Source organism: Girardinichthys multiradiatus, chromosome 15 (genome assembly GCF_021462225.1).
Source record: "Girardinichthys multiradiatus isolate DD_20200921_A chromosome 15, DD_fGirMul_XY1, whole genome shotgun sequence".
In the NCBI taxonomy this organism is placed as follows: domain Eukaryota; kingdom Metazoa; phylum Chordata; class Actinopteri; order Cyprinodontiformes; family Goodeidae; genus Girardinichthys; species Girardinichthys multiradiatus.
In genome coordinates, this window is record NC_061808.1 from 8,704,569 (window position 1) to 8,722,142 (window position 17,574).

The window sequence follows — 17,574 nt, forward strand, 5'->3', positions numbered from 1 at the left end:
AGGTGCTTCTTTTTTAAAATCAGTTTTAATGTCCAAATTCATCAGAAAGATGATGTTAATTAGCAGATTTTTTAGATTCATTTTGGTGTGAGAATTCAAGGTAAGTTTTTATTCTGATGCTCTAGCTGACATTTGTGTTGGTATTACGGTATAGACAAATAACCTGCAGCACCAAAACCACTCCCAAAGCTCTTGCACAGACAATTTTAGCCGTTTCCAATGCAGTTGTGTCATATTTCAGTTATCTTCCAGACTTTGGCTTCCTTTCCAGGTCTGATTTGTATCATTAATATTTATAAGGACGTCTGGAGTTTTATTTCTGCAGAAAAGGAGGAATACAACTTACTTTTCCTCTGAGAAAGGTCTTTCAATAATATTCAGAAAAAACCTGAACTTCATGGAGAGGTTTAATCATTGTCATTACAGACGTTACATTCGGACCAGCCTAAGGTCAATTGAGATTGCTGAAGTCTTCAAAAACAAACCAAATAAATATTTTTTGTCTGGTATTTATTCACTTCGATCAACTTCTGTAATCAAACTGTTGTGGTTAATGTTGGAAAACATTTTATAATTTGAATTTGAGAAAATGGGACATTTTGAAAGCCAGATCAAAACTAACTGGAACTCCTAAACTTATACAGAAGTTGTTCCTAACTGCAGCTTTTACTTTACTTTACTTTGCTTGTAAAACCTGGTTAAAATTGATAAATTGTCTCTTCAGCATGTAATGCCTGCTTATGATCAATTATTTTAATTTAGAGGAGTGTTGAAGCAAGGAAACAGTTGAAACGTGCAGAACGTGCACATGGATAAAGTTTTGGTGGAGCATCCTGTCCACAAGAGGGCAGCAGAGCACTTTTTTGACGCACATGAAGTAGTGCAAGGCGGAAGTGGACTGTCACCCTGCAGCTGCTCACAGACGACTGATAAACAATCTAAAGTGAGGTAAAACATGTGCAGCTATTTAAAACAAACGGAGGAAATGTACTTTCAGTAGATTAGAATGAATTTCTACTGTTTTAACGCGTTTCTCCTTGTTGATGTGTTTAAAACGCCTTTCGCTGTTTGCTTTAGGGTCAAGCTTAAGTGGTCGAGGGCAATTTGAATACAAACTGTTCGTTAAAAAGAACCTTTCATCACCAGGTTGATTGTTAATTACAATCGCTTTTTACTCCGAATCGCATTTAGATATCAGACAGTTTATACGTTTCAAATATAAACCCAAATATTTTTCTTTCCGTCACAATTTGTATTTTTCAGTCCGTTGGCGGAGATAATGGTTCTCAAGCTGTGGTACGTGTACCGTTTATGGTTCTTGAACAAACCTTTTGTGGTAGAAAGCATTTTTGGATCAGATATTTGCAGGTTAATTAGGAACCCAGTTAACCTTCACAGCCTGAACTGACATAAAGTTAAACTGTAAGGAAACTGGCAAAATAAGTGGCTCAACCACATTATGATCTTCTCTCCAAATGGAAACAACGAATGGGAAGCGCATCCCCGTGGAAACTAAAGCAAAAGTCCAAAATATGCTGCAGGTCTAAAAGTGTATGCTGCTCTTATAAAGCCATTTTTTGTGATCTAAAAAATTAGACCATGATAAGTGATTTCAAAATGCTCTCCATCTTTAATTTGTCACACCGCCTTCTTCAAGTGACCCCTCAGCTTTTCTGCCAGATTTAGCACTGGGCTCTGTCCAGGTCATTAAAAAATCTTTAATTTTCTTCTGGTGAAGCCTTTGTTTAGAAGATTTGGTTACATCGAAACTCAATGTGAAGCTGAACAATAAAACCCCTCTTCAGCTTTCCATATGTTGTTTTTGTGCCTAACTTACCTTTTGAAACTATGTGTAGCTTCTGTGGAACCAGCGGACTTCTTCATCAACAGTTCTCGAGGCTTTCTGAGGCTCTCATAAGTATTTTCTTTGGACTTTGGCTTTTTTTTTTTCTGGCTTATTTTTAGTCCACTCTCTGTCAATTTTCAAAAGAATGTCCTTTTGTGTGTTGAGCTTAACTCACACCTCTACATCAAGGAATAAAATGCCATATATGTTGCTATGCTTGGATGGAAATAAGGCAACGAGCAGCCAGTGTTCAAATAAACATTTTGAAATGCATCCAGGATGCCTGAAAACCACTGATAAATACGTACTGTTTATAAAAGCTACAGGAAAGTCTGGTTCCCTTCAGGGGAATTATTAGGAAATTAGACAAATCATTGATCTTAGCACAGTACACACTACATTGGTGCAGTAGTTTACGATTAGGTCTCAAGATCACAGTGCCAAAGACTTTGAATGGAGTACAATTTTACGTGGTCTTGTCTCAGTCTCGGACGTGACATACTAGGACTGCAGCAGCAGCATCTTTTCCTTTAATGTAGCTGAATATAAAACTCTTGGCTACATTTAAACTCAACCAATGTTTGTAGCAACAAGTAAATCATTATGCTTACAGGAAAAGTCTTGAAAACTGTCACATATTGATTTGGTCCTGTCTCAGTCTCTCTTCCGTCAGTCTGAATCTTTTTTTCGACTGTGTGGTCTTGACGTCATTACTCCTGCACATCACATATTCTTCCTCATTTTTATACTAGAAGCATTGACAACTTTTATGGTTTGTGGTTTGCTCTGATTTGTCGACTTAGTTAAGTTTCACTGCACGTTAAACGACTGGTGGTGGTTTAAAAACTGGCTAAATCCAAACCACACTCACATTTGTCATTATGCAGTCCTTTGTTATTCTGTGAAAACAAAAAGAACTCAGTTAGAAAATTGTCTTAAAGTTTTCAGTGTCAGCTGCATGAATTGCTGAAGCATGAAGTGTCAGAATTTATGCCTTCTGTAAATCTAAAGTGTCACATCATCGCTTCTGTTTCTGTGCAGAAAATGTCTGCAGGTTGTGTCAGGTGGCTTCTAAGCCACACAGTGAGAGCTGTGTGCAGTAGCAGGCCTGCCTACTGGACACCAACTCTGAGATCAACTGGACTCTGTGAAACACGCAGTGTCATTGCTTCCTCCTGGAGACGATCTGCGTTCTCCACAGAGGTTCCTGAAGAACAACAGGTACCTCCAGCAAAGAAAAAGAAGCAGGATCCCCGAGCCCATGCCTCCATCAGCAGCGTCGGCCGGAAGATCCCTCACAGAGAGATACAGGTGATCAGTGAGGCGGGTGAGAACCTGGGGTTGATGCATCGGGCTGATGTGATCAGAATCATGGATGAGAAAGATCTGAAGCTGGTGCTGCTGAGTGAAAACAAAGAGCCTCCGGTGTACCGGCTGATGAGCGGGAAACAGATCCATGAGGAGCAGCTGAGACTTCGAGAGAAAAACAAGTCAAAAGCAGGTATGACGCACAAATCACTGTAAATCATCGACTCTCTCCAGCAAAGGCAGAACTGTCCAGAAGATGACAACTAGATGAGTGATGTCGCTCTTTCTGACTTCATACTTTACAGCAGATCTCATAGATGAACACCCTCTGTTCAAATGGCACCATGATAAAACCTTTTCCACCTTTAATTTCACACGTATTCTGTACAGTTTGTTTCTGAAAACGAAACAAACCTGTTAAGCAAGCAATCACAAGATAAAAAGCTGCAATTACCTGTTTGCATAAGCGTGCACGCCATAAAACCAACTAAAGTTAAAGCACCCTAAAAATGTCAATTTATTCAGTTTTCCTGACTTTGCAGCTGCCATTATTTGATTAATCTGAAATAAAACTCAGCTGTCCTCGTAGGATTCTTCCTGATATTTGCATCTTTTAGCTAAAGTCATAGTTTCCAGAGGTTTCAAAATGATCTCGGTGCAAAAAGGTATCAATCAGGAGTTGAGCATAAACACATATTCACAGCATGATGGAGAAACCATGAAAAATATTTGGAAAAATATGGGAAATCGGCATCATTACTACAACTGGACGTTTCTCCAAAATTGATGAAGAGACAAGACACAAAGTGGTCAAGCTATTCAAGAAGCTAACAGCAACGCTGAAGGAGCTGCATGGATTTCTGGGTATTACTGACTGTATTTTAAATGTGACAATAATCTCCTGTATTCTCTACATCTTAGGTCTGAGTGGGGTTGCAAGACAGATTTTCTTCCTAAGAAAACATCTAAGCATGGCTAAAATAAAAAATCATCCTGTTGGAGAACCAAACTTGGACATTCAGTCTGACACAAAAACAACACAAGAATTCACCAAAAGAACATTATGCCCAGATTGTAACACGGTGATGGCAGCATCATGATATGGGGTTACCTTTCTTCAGAGGACTCTGGGGGTCTTTGTCGAGGTGGATAATTAATGCATCCAAGTACCCATCGGTTTTGGCCCAAATCCTTTAGGTCTTTGCTAGAAAACTCTAAATAAAGAGAGATTTTATTTTTCAGCATCCCTTCGAGCCCAAACAAAGTGAAGTTTTAAGATAGGCCGAGCTAGAATTCAAACCCAAATCTCCCTTGGGTTCATCTGAACAAGGCTGTGTACAAGAGAGGTACACAAAGATGATGGCGAACCTTTGCAAGGTAGAATCATGCTGGCAGACTCCTACCAACAAAGACTGAATGCTGACATTGAACCAAACGCAGCTAACAAGGTATTTATTAAGGGATCTGCACGTTTATGCAACCAGGTTATTGCAATATATTCAAAATCAAAAATCACATGAGTCTGGAACGGTAAAATTAATCCATGCATGAATTTTATTGTACAATAGATTTCTTCTGGTCTCAGTTTTCCTTCTTTAGAGATTCAGCACATAAAGATAACTGAACTAAGGTTTAGGCACGAATTAAAACTAGTTTTATTCCAGATTTTGACCATGACGTCTGAGAGTGCCACTCCTAGAGAAGTTATCATGGTGATGGTGAGCTTTGTTCCACTCATGTGAAAATGTGTCTAGGCGCGGTGAGAACACTAAACACTTTCTGAATCAGGACCAGGACGTCTGCCACCATTTAAAACAGCTTCATTCAGGGGAAGTCATCATTGCATGGTCTCTACCGTCTCCACAGGTCCTGTGCAGGTGAAGGAGCTCAGCATCTCAGCTGGCATCGCATCCCATGACTTGTCCACTAAACTGAAACAAGCGGAGATCTGGCTGGATAAGAAACACCACGTTAGGCTCACTCTTCGGGCCGGACGGCCACAACAGGCTTCCAACCTGGTAAGCAGGACCCAGAAATAAGCACTGTTTATATTATTTTCAATAGTTTGAGTTTAATTATAGCGCATGTTAAGTCTAAAGGAAAGGTTGACATTTTGTTTAGTAATTTATTTGTGTTTTATCACATGAGGATCATTTATTTTCCTTTAACTTTTTAATCACAGTATAGCTTAAGTTTTGCCCTTGTACATGGTTTAGATCAAAAGCACTAATTAAGTATGAGATAAAGATAAGCTGAGCAAATACAATATTCAGCGGATTTTATTAATTAAAGGAAAAAAAACAGTCCACACCGCCTTGGTCCTAGGTGAAGAACCAATGAGTCTTTAATGTCACTGTGGAGGCATTTTGCCCCACTCTTCTTTGCAGAATTGTTTGAATTTAATAGTTGAAAGATTTTATAGCATTAATAACCCATTTAAGGTCCTGCCACATCTCAGCTGAGACTTTAACTAGGCCACACCATCACCTTCGTGTTTTTTGTAAATGGTAAATGGACTGAACTTATATAGCGCCTTTCCAGTCATACAGACCGCTCAAAGCGCTTTACACTAGAGCCACATTCACCCAATCACACTCACTAACGCTCACACATTCATACACCGATACGCAGATCGGTAGGCAACTTGAGGTTAAGTGCCTTGCCCAGGGGCACATCAACATACAGCAGGAGGAAGCTGGAATCGAACCCACAACCTTCCGATTGCAAGACGACTACTCTTCCTACAGTCGCCTTGCTGATTTGCTTTGGGTCATTGTCTGACTGCATATCCCAGGTGGTTTGAGCTTGATCTGTTCTGGGTTATATTTTAAACTCCTGGATGAGTCTTTGAGGACGTGGAGTGATTCTGATAGGTCGACAGGTGCTGAGGTTCACCACTGTGCCATGTTTCCTCCATTTGTGAGTCATGTGTTTCATTGCAGTCCCAACCAAAGGCAGACAAAAAGCTTTCTAACCCTTTCCAGGCTCATCGATGTCACTGACATGGTCTCTAAAGTGTTCTTGATTTTTTGGTTTTGTTTTAGATGGGATTTAGGTGTGTTGCTTTTTTTTTTTTTTTTTTTGTCAGACAGGTTCGATTTAGGGATTACTTTTCACAAAGATAGTTTGGGCAGCTTTTTTCCCCTTAATAAATTTAATCCTCATTTAAAAACAGAATATTGCGCTTTCTCTTACCTTTTTTAAATGTTCTCTTTGTGCAGGACACAGCTCTGGAGCAAATGGTGGAGCAAATGAACATGATGGTGGCCTTCGTCTCTAAGCCTAAAGTCATAAGAGAGGGTCAGGCAGCCATGTGCATCCTCCGACCACCGTCTGCAAAGGAGCTGTCGCAGAAGGCAAAGAACAAAGCTGAAGAGTCGCAGTCTGCAGCCACTCAGAGTAAAACGCCTCCTGTTAGCAACACGGACACAACAGAGGAGTTCGTACAGAAGTGATGTGAGAGACATTTTCACACTAACAGGTCGGTGTCTGAATGTTCCATCCCGGTGCTTCAGTCGGACTCAGAGAGCTATCTTTATCAACGGTTACAGTTGAGTCAAGCTGACTGCAGTGAGGCTTAAGGTTCGGATGAAATGAACAGAAATCACTGGAGAGACACATACAACATAACTAGAAGATGCAAGATGACGACTACAGCCACAACAAACAGAACAAACCTGAAAACATCCACGCAAACAGTAAATCACATTAAACTGCTACAGACCCATGCAAGTGACAAAACCTGCAGACCAAAGGACAGTAACTATGGAGATGATCTCACAATGTGATAAGTCCACCACATAAACATCCAAAATTGTTACAAATAGTAGTAAAGATCTGCAAAATAACTGGAAAAAGACTCAAAATGAGCTACAATAGGTTAAACTGCAATGCTGCAAAATAATTTTATCACATACCATAAGATACACAGCATTTAAAGTACCTTCTGTAAACTGCTGCTGCAGCAACTTTGACACTCCTGCAGAAAAAATGTAAAAGGGTCGACAGATCCTTCGCATGCATGTTGCTTCTTCAAGAGATGTTAGGTTGATACTAGATGGAGCTGAGAGTCACTTGTATGATTAGAAGCAGCCTTGGATGTGAACTTATGGTTAGTTGGGTCAGGGAGAATTTCATCCTAAATGTGAATGGCTTGCATTATATGCTGGGAATAAGTTTGCCAAACTGTAGAAGTAAAGGAAATGACTTCGAGGTTGAAGATTTCAAGAACATGCAACAGCATCATCAGTGTGAATCTTTCTCTTTATTTTAAGATCGGTTTTGGTAAAAAATAAAAGCAAATTTGGCGTACAGATACATTCACTTGTCTCAGATAAAAGTGCTCACTTGACTAAAATGTCAGTTCCACACTTTATCAACACTTTTCTCACAGTTTCTTGAACTCTGTCTTGTGTGTCATATTTTCCCTATGCATTAAAAAAAAGAGAGATTAAAAACAAAAAATCACCTTAAGGCCCCCGAAAATTAAAGATCCTTCCTAGATTGTGTTAGAAAATAAATGAGAACAAAAGTAGCTGAACTAGCGTGTGTTGAAGCGTTTGTCAATAAGCCTCGAGTACTTTGTAGGAAGAGAAGGGTTTAACAAAGTGATAGTCCAGATTGCCGCAGTGAGGGCACTGCTGGACGTTGCTGTACTCTGAGAAATACTGCATCCCGACTCGGACGTCCACCACCGGCTTGCCGCAGTGCTTACAGTTGAGTCGTGCCTGAGGACAAACAGGAAGTGGACACACAGGTCAGCTAGTGATAATACTAATACTGGTAATTATAATAGAAGAGTTATTGTGATATGATCTTCGTAACCTTTAACAATAGTGTTATTGTCATTACTATTTATTTATTATCAATGATCAGTGGTTTATAAATAGAAAAATATGATCAAATTAGTTTTATCATAATCTTATGGTCATAATAAGAATCATAACCATTATCAATACTACTGCTATAGTTTATTATAATTAATATTAATGTAAATAATGCTAAATGGCATCAATAAATTAGATTATTGTATTTTTACTTTATTATTATACAATTTATAATAATTCTCATTATCTCGTAATCTTTATTAGTAATGTGCTCCTCCATGTCCCTCTGCAGCCAATCTACCCACCTGGCAACAAGGTGAAGCAGCCAGTATATCGTAGGTGTACATGGTGCCCAGCTGGTGCCAGCTCCCGTCCCAGCGCGACTTGCATTTGATGCAGACGATCTTGTGGACGCCCTCCAGACAGTCGACGCAGATGCCGTAAAGGTGCATCAATCGACCTGTTGTAAGCCATACATGCAATGAGTTCAGTAAAAATGAAAAATGATTAGACAAAAAAAAAAAAAAAGTTCTTCAAAGTAATTGGGAGTTATTAAAAGAGGTATGATGTATGTAGATCATAAAAAGATTTTTTCGTCTTTTATTTCGTACTTTTTTCAAGTTTTTAATTTAATTATTAAAACTTTAGACCCGGGAAGACTAAACAACACTAGTATAGGAGAGAGGATGCCCAGAATGGATTTCCATTAGGGCTGCAACTAACGATTATTTTGCCAATTGATTAATCTGTTGACTTTAGATTAATCGATTAATAATCAGAGAGCAAAAGGTGCTTAATAGGAGATGTTTTACAGAATTGAAACCAGGTGAAGCTAAAGCTATGCCACTTGAAGAGTTCTGACGAGAATATTTACAGACAAAGAAAGTTTTTCATCTTCAATGCAAAATGTATGTATTTTTGTACATTTCTGGCCTAATTACTGATCTAAGTGAGTTTCAATAATCGATTAATCACGATTAATTGTTTTGGCCCTAACTCCCATGATGCTATATTTTCATGAAGACGTGATTTTATTTCCTAAAAAGTTGAAATTTTCCATCTCTAAATGTTTAAAGTACCCAATTTAGAAAGAGGCGAGTAAATATATAAGATAAACCAGATCAAGCGAGTTCAGGAGTTGGTGAAGCAGTATGAAAGCGATGGTATTTCAGCCATTAAATCTTTCTGGGAGCCATGTGAGTGTTTTAGAGCTGAATTCTATCTTGCTTCAAATGTTAAAATATAGCAACATTATTCATATAACCACTAATGGTCGTAGTTTAATTACACAATGTTAAATTTGTAGGACACATTTCACACTTCTCCTTTGGTTCCACAGATAGAAGGGTAAAAAATAAACCCTGAATAAATAACCCTTCCATACTTCTGCATATCAAATCTGGAGGATCAGCACATCAAAGAAGCTCCATGCTACAGCTGCACTGATTCACATTCATGTTGGGTTGTTCAGAAGTTGGCAGAAAATCCTTTATGTCCTCACACATGGATGGCCTGATGGATTTATTTAGACAAATCTGTGGCATTTATCTGAATACATGTTTTTGTAGCTAGTCAGCTGGGTTCCTGTCTAACAAAGAGATAAGTATTTGATATCTGGCTCTTTAGTTTTTAGGAAAAACATTGGTTTGCATCCAAGTGGCCTCACTGCCAAGAATTTGGCATCTGAAAGAACAGTAGACCATCAAAATCACACCATCAACTGTGCTGAAGAAGCCTCCAGGACGTCTTAAGACTCTCCATTAAGCCTTAGGGCCATCTCTTCCTAGGAAATTAGGTTGCCACCAGTGCAGAGCTTGCTTTCGGGACAAGAGGAGCAGCAAAGAAGCCACTTCTAAGAGAAAAATGAAACAGACAGATTCTACAGGAAGTACTAGGACGGACATTGAACAGCTGGTGCCATTTTCTTCTTCTCTAATGAATACTGCTTCTTATTGTTTGAGCGTTAACGTGCGTTCTGTGTGGGTCCGAAAGCGAAACGTCCCATTGCAACCTGTGTGTGGTGCTGCTTCTTTGCCTCATTCAAAGGGAAATGGCTTCTTCCCAGTTTTGCCAAAGGATACTGCCATGAATAAAAAGTTAATCAAAGCATCTTGCATTAAAAGATCCTTCCAATGATCCAGGCATAATTTGATGATAATCCATGCATTTTTCAGCCAAATGATTGAGCAACATCTCATAAAGCAAAATTGAAAAGGAATTTGAAAAACAATCATACTAATAAGACTTTGGACCTATGGCCAAGAAACTCCCCAGATCTTAAAACATTAGGACCTGTGCACAGTTCATGAAAAATGGATGATCAACAGAAGCCAGCAAAGACACTTTAACAATTTAAATATGGACCCTGTGTAGTTTACATGCCATTTAAAAAATAAATGTGTTTTTTCTTTAATATGCTAATAAAATACATAATAAACTTCTATGTTTTACACGTCTCTCTTCACAGACATGTAAAAAATTGCGGTTATTTTTCACCAATTTCCTCCTAATAAATCTCCACAGAACTGAGACACGGAAACCTAACCTTGAAGGTGGCAGGGTACATCGTACTCAATCTCATCGTGGCGTGACGGACTGAGGAACAGCGTCCCGTCCACCAGGGGGAACTGCTCAAAGACGGGCAGTGAGCGGTGGCACAGAGCACAGTTGACCACGTTCCTCTGGCTCGCACTGAGAGCAGACAGGATAAACCTGCAGGATGGAAATGTCAAAAAGAAAAATATAAGTCTGGGTGAGGCATATCAGGAGCATCTTTAATAGGTTAACTTTCTTGACTGACTGCGTAAGTTTTAGGTCCCACATAAAGTAATCCAATGCAGGTATGTAGAGGCAGAAACTTAGATCCATATACAGTACACACTGAAACCACATGGACATTTTTCCTCTGCCCTAAAGCTGGTATTGATAAAGGAGGAATGTGTAGGGAGGAAACGGGAAAGAAGCTGAAAAAAATGTACTGGAAAACAAAGAAATGGCTGTTTTGTTGTTTAGCACCTTGGGTCCCTTTGCTCTAAACCTATATCTGGCTGCTTTCAGAAATGATTTCTTTCAAATGTTTCTGTCCGGGTCCAGTTTATTTCTCCCTTTTGTATTTTTGCAGCTTTGGTCATGCCCAACTTTTTTTTCTATGAAAAAACAGTGGTCTGCTAAACGTAATCTGAAAACATGTCAACAACCCTTTTAAAGACATGCAAAAGTACGAGTCCAGGAGTACTTTATGTTAACTAATATGTAGAGTTAGTGGCAGTAGCTCTTTTAGTGGCTTCATCTCAGAGAGAAACAAAGAAAATCTAAAAAGATAAACTAAGCCAGTAATACAATATATGGGATGAAAAACAGTTAGTGGCTCCTTCAGTTTCCTTGTCTAGGAGAGAGACGGTGTTAAACACAGAAAGACCGGGTCAAGTGTATCCGCTATAGAAAGAGAAGATGAAGTTCCTTCCAGGAAGATGTCACAGCTAAACAGAAACTGCAAGCCAGATGTAACTTCTATAAAGAGAAAAAACAGAGAGAAGAGAAAAGTGAATAGCAGCAATACATCCAAATAATGCAGAACTGCAGAGTAGTAGGAGAAAACAACAGTGAGGAAATGTACAAGTAAGTTGCTACAAAATGGTAATACATGGGTACAAAAAGGTAATGGATGGAACCTTTTTGTAATGCCCCTGTTGCCCTTTAAAGCCAAGTGTCCTAGGTTCAAATTATTCAAAACAATTGAACTTCTTTCACCATTTCAGTGCTAATTACATTAATTGTACTGCAGAATTTTTATATGCATATGACTTAGCATGTATTCAGTATTGGTAAGGTTTTATAAAAGCTGATTGGTTAATGAGGAAGATTGGGGTAATACAGGAGAAAAAAAGATGGAGATCATTTCTACAAACTGCCTGAAAGATGAGTTTTATCAGGGACAAAATTCTCTTGCAATGTTTAGAGCAGTTTTCTAAGAACATTTTCTTAAACCAAAAATCTGAAACTTCTTCAGTTTATAGGGCCTACCTGCGCAGCTCCTCCCCCTGGCCTGCCTGTGCGTCATCTTCCATGCGAACATGGTAAGTGTTGAGTTTGTGGCGGGGGACGTGGGTGAGGAGCTCCGAGAGGTCCAGCCTCCTCAGGAACTGCACCGGGTGAGGGTGGGTACCGTCCCCTCCGCCGCTGGAGGTGAGACGGGGGTGGAGCGGAAGGGCGAAGGACAGCTGCAGCGGAAAGACAGACGTGGGGTCCAGGTGAGGAGCACCAGCTGAACTGGGAGAGCATCCGCCTCCCCGAGCGCCCCCAGCCAGCAGGTGTTTTCTCTGGGGGTCCATGTGGATGGCTGATTTGAAGAACTCGCCCAGCTGGCGGGAACCCCGCAGACCTGCTACTCCTGATCCCAGGACAGGTGTGGGGGAGAAATTAAAACCGCTTGGAGGAGACAGTCCTGGGGAGTCACATGGAGATTTTAGAGGAGGCCCCAGAGGAGACAATCCTCCTGCAGCAAGTCCCCCTCCTCTTTCTATGGAGTTTTGGTGGTCCACTGATTGTCTACGAGGTAACTCCTGACTGGAGGCCCTGTGAGATAACTTCCCCCCCCCTGCTGCTCCTCCTGTTGGCTTGCTCTTCTTAGGCTCTTCAAATGGACCATCCCCAGATCCCACAGTGCCACCACACGCCCCAGTCCTGCCGGTGCTCCTCTCTGACGGCTTCTTCTTGCGCTCGTCCTGCATGCGTTTCACCTGATACCAGTCGGTGTCCTTCTTCAGGTGGCCTTGTCCGCAGCGGCATGAGCAGAACCTGAAGGCCAGGTCGTAGCCCTTCTTGGTCCACATGTTCTGTCGGCACTGCTTCTCGTTCCAGGAGCGGGCACGGCCAATGCAGTTGAACTGAACGAGGATGGAGCTCTCCCACTCATAGAAGCACTGCAAATGCATCCAGTTACCGTACAGGCAGAGCTCGTTGTTGCAGAGCACTCGCTGGTGGTCTTCTTTCTCCAGGTCGACGGAGCGACCCAGGCTGCAGCCCAGAGGGGAGGCACACTGGACCTCTGAATGAACAAAGAAAAAGCCAACCATTGGTAAAACATTTGATCCCCAAATTTTGAGCCCAGATTACTCTAGAACTAATTACTCCAAAAAATGTAAAGCATTGATCTGAAAATTGCCACCTCCAAGCAGGGCATTACAGCTGCCCATGTGGAGAAGTTAATTTGCTTCTGGACAAGTTTTTTTGTCAGATGAGACAAATGTTGAGAAATTTAGCAGCAGTGAAAAGAAGTGTGTTTGTAGGAGTCAATGTGAGCCATTCAAATTTAACCTGTTTTACCTGTAAGACAGTGGAACCTCTAAATTCTTCAACTTTTACCATGAACCAACAGCCAGACAACTGAAACATGGACATAACTAAGTTTCCCAGCTGGACAATGACCCCTAACACATCAAAACTGGTTTTGGGATGGATAAAGCTGGATAATGTTAATCCTCTGGAATGGCCGTGAATTTAGCTTTATTAAAATTGTATGGATTAAGATTAAAGGCTGGGTTGGTGCCAGAAAAGCAACAAATTTAACTGGAGCTCTACCAATTCTGATAAGAACTGTGGTCAAAAACCAAGAAAATATTATACTGAAAGCTTGTTGATGGCTTCAAAAGTCATGTGGTTTCCCTGCAACTTGTTGAAGGACGTGTATCCAGTTGTATGTTGTACAATCAGTTCGTTTGGAAAAAAATAAACAGTTTAGATGAACGACACTCATATTTTCAGCAAAATTCTTTGTTGGAGCTAAAAAATGCGTGTTATGCTCCAATAATGGATTCACTCAAATAATACGAGGACATATTGGATGTCACTTTATCCTCAGCACAGACTGAAATGGTTTCGTCATAAGTTGAATGAAAATGGTGAAAATGTCGCCGATTGCATCTATTTCTAGAATTCAACTGGGCCACCCGAGTCTGTCAGCAGCTTTTTAAAGCAAGGCCAACAGTTTGAGGCTGGAAGGGAATCCAGCAGACATTGGCAGACAGTTTCAGCGAGGACCAGCTCAGCAGCTCATGATAACATGAGGGAGAGGGGTGTGTGTGTGGGGGGGGGGGAGTTTCCTTTTCCGGTACACTGTCAGCTCTCGGTCTTTGTTACACACCAAAGAGTCAATGTTGCAATCTTTTTTAACTTCTGAGCATCGTGAAGTAATCTTTAAAATAACCTCAATCAAAAAACTCACTTCTGCTCCAACAAGACATTTTCAAGTGAATAATCGTTTTATGATTATATTTACTCGTGTACAATCATTTATGGTGTTTCGTATCTGAATACTGTGGGAATCTAAGAAGAAACGATAACTTTTTATTACAGTACCTTGGAAAAGTATTCATATCCAGTGCAACCAGTTACTCTCAAAGGCCACCCAATAAGTGAATAGAGTCAAATTGTTTAATAACAGGTGTTTTATGAAGGCCTCAGAGGTCTGCTAGAGAACATTAGTGAACAAACAGCATCATGGAGACCAAGGAACAACAGACAGGTCAGAGAGAAAGGTGTGGAGAGGTTTGCAACAGAGTTAGGGTATTGTACAATATCCCACGCCTTAAACATCTCACTGAGCAATAATCAATCCATTGTCTGAAAATGGTAGAGTATGGAGCAGATGTAAACATACCAAGACATGGCTGAAACTGACAGGCCAAGCAAGGATTGCTTTAACGGGAGAGAAAGCTAAGAGGCCTATAGTGACTCTGGAGGAGCTACAGATCCACAGATCAGGTGGGAGAACTGGTCAACAGGACATCTATTAGTCATACAATGTACAAACCGTCTAAGGAATAGTGGCAAGAAGATCTGAATCACCTTGACCCATTTGGCAAAGAGGAATGGGCAAGCTTGCAGCTTGAAATGCAATGAAAGGTTTTCATTTTAAATTATCAACTCATGGGGGGTTGGTCACAAATGCCACTCTTCAGTTTTTTTAATTGTGGGAAATTTTTAAAACCATGTTTTCACGTTACTCCCGCTCCACAATAACGCACTATAGTGTGTTCTTCAATCACATAAAATCCCAATAAATGTACATTGAACTTTGTGATTGTAACATGACAAAACGGGGAGAGAAAAAAAAAAAAGTTTGTGCAAGGTACTGTAAGTCCAGAGCAAAGACAAAGCAAGGTTTTACTGTGATTTCAGACAAGAACTGGTGGAGCTGTTGCACCTGTTAACTGTTTGGCACTTCTGCTGAAAATGTGACTGTACTGCTGATGTGAACTTGCATTTTATTCGTTTTATTTCAACTGTTAACCTACTGATTTGTGGTTTAACTTTCATGGAGAGCGCCCTGCAAGAGCGCTCTAATGGATAGTTTGTCCTAAGCCATATTTGTGCGGTTTGCAGCATGCAACAGGATGACTTCTCCAGCTGCCGTCAGTAGAAGCTGAGATTGAGTGCGCACACAAGCGGTGAGGTGTCAGCAATACTGTCGAGGAAGAAGGCCACAAGCTTAACCTGAGTGTTAAAGGTGTGCGCCAGGAAACAGAGCTGAGGCCTTCAGGGGAGCCTTTAAAGTGATTTACATAGATTATTAGTTAAACGTCTGCTTTCACATCCAAGACACGAACTTTGTTGAGGTTTTAACTTGTTTCCACAGTCTTCTGTGAGTAATAGAAGCAGCACTGGCCTTAAAATCAGTCTCACCAGCTGAGCTTGAGGAACAGCAACTAGCTGATTTATAAACACGCAGAGAAAATCATGCAGTTTATGCAAGGCCTTGGATCGGACGTCGACCAGGGACTCCTTTGTTTGCCGATAATCAATGAATTTTGTCTATTTAGTCCATGCATAAATGAGTGTATCGGAGCAAACATTGGCACCGTCGCAGCGCATGCGTGCCAAAGCGGTGCAGATAAGCCAGGGTTTCTCCTGGAAGGAAAGCAACATCTCCAAACTTCTCTACATCTCTTACCGCTGGAGCGCTCCGTCCTGGGCGCAGCGGTAGCTGCAGCTGCCGCGGCCGCGCCTCCCGCTGCGACCGCGCAGCCTCCATTTTCTTGCTCGTCTCCGCTGCTGTTCGTGCGTTTGCTCTTCTTCCCCTTGCTGCTCTTCTGGTTGGGCATTTTACGAGATTCAGAACGTCGGAGGCTGGGATTTCGACCTCTATCAGCGGCTCCAGTCAGCGCTGTCTTGCATTTCTGTGGACTCCATTTCGGCGGTGGACTTCGACGGTGCGTTTGCAGCGCTTTCTGTTCGCGTTCCTCTTGGTGGTGGAGGTCTCCTCTTGGAGGACAGGCGTGGGCTTTGGTATTTCCAGCAGGTAGAAGAAATAAGCTCCTGTAACCTTTAAAAGCGAAGGCGTGTCCGTGTCTTGTTTTGATTCCTGCTGTGCTGTTTTCTTCCACCCCCTGACGTCCGCTGGTCCCGCCCCGCCCCCGGCAGGGACTATCAACGACGTGCTGCGTTCACGTCCTCCAGGAAAGCACGGAACACCAAGGGTGTTATCAATTTGTAAAAGTAAAAAACAAAAAGTGTAAATGTATAAAACGGAAATCTAAAATTTGGAAATACTAAAACTCTTCACAAAAAATAATTTGGCCACACTTATTAATATTATTCTTCAATAGATTCAGCTCAGAAACAAGCTCAGCATCCTCCTCTCCTGCTCCCCGCCAAACAGACATTCCACCTTCCTTTGACCCACAGCTTTTCCATCACACCTCAAATGTTTTATCTTCCACCTCAGCCATGGTCCCCTCTGCTTCTACATGTTGGCCTTCAACCATATCAGAAGATGCAGATGCTCCCTTTGCCACCCCCTTCCACTTGTGTGTCTCAAGACGTCAGGTGAAGATGCAACTGGAGAGACTGAATCGGAAAAAGGCTGCAGGTCCAGATGGTGTCAGCCCTAGAGTCCTGAAGGCCTGTGCAGAGCAGCTCTGTGGGATTCTGCAGCACCTCTTCAATCTTAGCCTGGCCCAGAAGAAGGTTCTGGTGTTGTGGAAGACCTCCTGTCTTGTTCCGGTGCCAAAGAAAACTCACCCATCAGTCCTCAATGACTATACAGGTCCTTCTCAAAATATTAGCATATTGTGATAAAGTTCATTATTTTCCATAATGTCATGATGAAAATTTAACATTAATATATTTTAGATTCATTGCACACTAACTGAAATATTTCAGGTCTTTTATTGTCTTAATACGGATGATTTTGGCATACAGCTCATGAAAACCCAAAATTCCTATCTCACAAAATTAGCATATTTCATCCGACCAATAAAAGAAAAGTGTTTTTAATACAAAAAACGTCAACCTTCAAATAATCATGTACAGTTATGCACTCAATACTTGGTCGGGAATCCTTTGGCAGAAATGACTGCTTCAATGCGGCGTGGCATGGAGGCAATCAGCCTGTGGCACTGCTGAGGTCTTATGGAGGCCCAGGATGCTTCGATAGCGGCCTTTAGCTCATCCAGAGTGTTGGGTCTTGAGTCTCTCAACGTTCTCTTCACAATATCCCACAGATTCTCTATGGGGTTCCGGTCAGGAGAGTTGGCAGGCCAATTGAGCACAGTGATACCATGGTCAGTAAACCATTTACCAGTGGTTTTGGCA

At 41.2% G+C, this 17,574-nt stretch overlaps 2 protein-coding genes and 1 long non-coding RNA gene across 4 annotated transcripts; 2 read left to right on the plus strand and 1 right to left on the minus strand.

The window, feature by feature from the left end:
* Nucleotides 1-825: 825 nt before the first annotated feature.
* On the plus strand, nucleotides 826-7,473 carry mtif3 (mitochondrial translational initiation factor 3). 2 transcript variants are annotated; one of them, XM_047387997.1, is made up of 4 exons: nucleotides 826-948; nucleotides 2,888-3,347; nucleotides 5,021-5,172; nucleotides 6,376-7,473. In XM_047387997.1, exons 2-4 carry the CDS (start codon nucleotides 2,891-2,893, stop codon nucleotides 6,607-6,609), a joined length of 843 nt encoding a protein of 280 aa, XP_047243953.1. In that variant the 5' UTR covers nucleotides 826-948; nucleotides 2,888-2,890; the 3' UTR covers nucleotides 6,610-7,473. The 2 variants fall into 2 exon arrangements, with proteins under 2 accessions (XP_047243953.1, XP_047243952.1); XM_047387996.1 differs by having other exon boundaries at nucleotides 858-943.
* On the minus strand, nucleotides 7,399-16,833 carry heca (hdc homolog, cell cycle regulator). The gene is made up of 5 exons (XM_047387994.1): nucleotides 15,932-16,833; nucleotides 12,004-13,027; nucleotides 10,526-10,692; nucleotides 8,286-8,440; nucleotides 7,399-7,881 (listed from the first exon to the last, which is right to left on the minus strand). The coding sequence occupies exons 1-5, from the start codon at nucleotides 16,080-16,082 to the stop codon at nucleotides 7,717-7,719; spliced, it is 1,662 nt and encodes a 553-aa protein (XP_047243950.1). The 5' UTR covers nucleotides 16,083-16,833; the 3' UTR covers nucleotides 7,399-7,716.
* Nucleotides 7,771-10,421, plus strand: LOC124881975. Its single transcript, XR_007041787.1, has 2 exons — nucleotides 7,771-7,910; nucleotides 8,273-10,421. It is a non-coding gene; the product is annotated as an uncharacterized LOC124881975 (long non-coding RNA).
* Nucleotides 16,834-17,574: the final 741 nt, after the last annotated feature.

Bases quoted from the DNA above. Each gene is read 5' to 3' on its own strand.
- mtif3 (XM_047387997.1), top strand. From the start codon at position 2,891: ATGTCTGCAGGTTGTGTCAGGTGGCTTCTAAGCCACACAGTGAGAGCT. The intron at 3,348-5,020 runs GTATGACGCACA...CCGTCTCCACAG, and splicing joins GAAAAACAAGTCAAAAGCAG to GTCCTGTGCAGGTGAAGGAG. The intron at 5,173-6,375 runs GTAAGCAGGACC...CTCTTTGTGCAG, and splicing joins CACAACAGGCTTCCAACCTG to GACACAGCTCTGGAGCAAAT.
- heca (XM_047387994.1), bottom strand. From the start codon at position 16,082: ATGCCCAACCAGAAGAGCAGCAAGGGGAAGAAGAGCAAACGCACGAAC. The intron at 10,693-12,003 runs GTAGGCCCTATA...TCCATCCTGCAG, and splicing joins CAGGGGGAGGAGCTGCGCAG to GTTTATCCTGTCTGCTCTCA. The intron at 7,882-8,285 runs GTGGGTAGATTG...GTTTGTCCTCAG, and splicing joins CTGCTTCACCTTGTTGCCAG to GCACGACTCAACTGTAAGCA.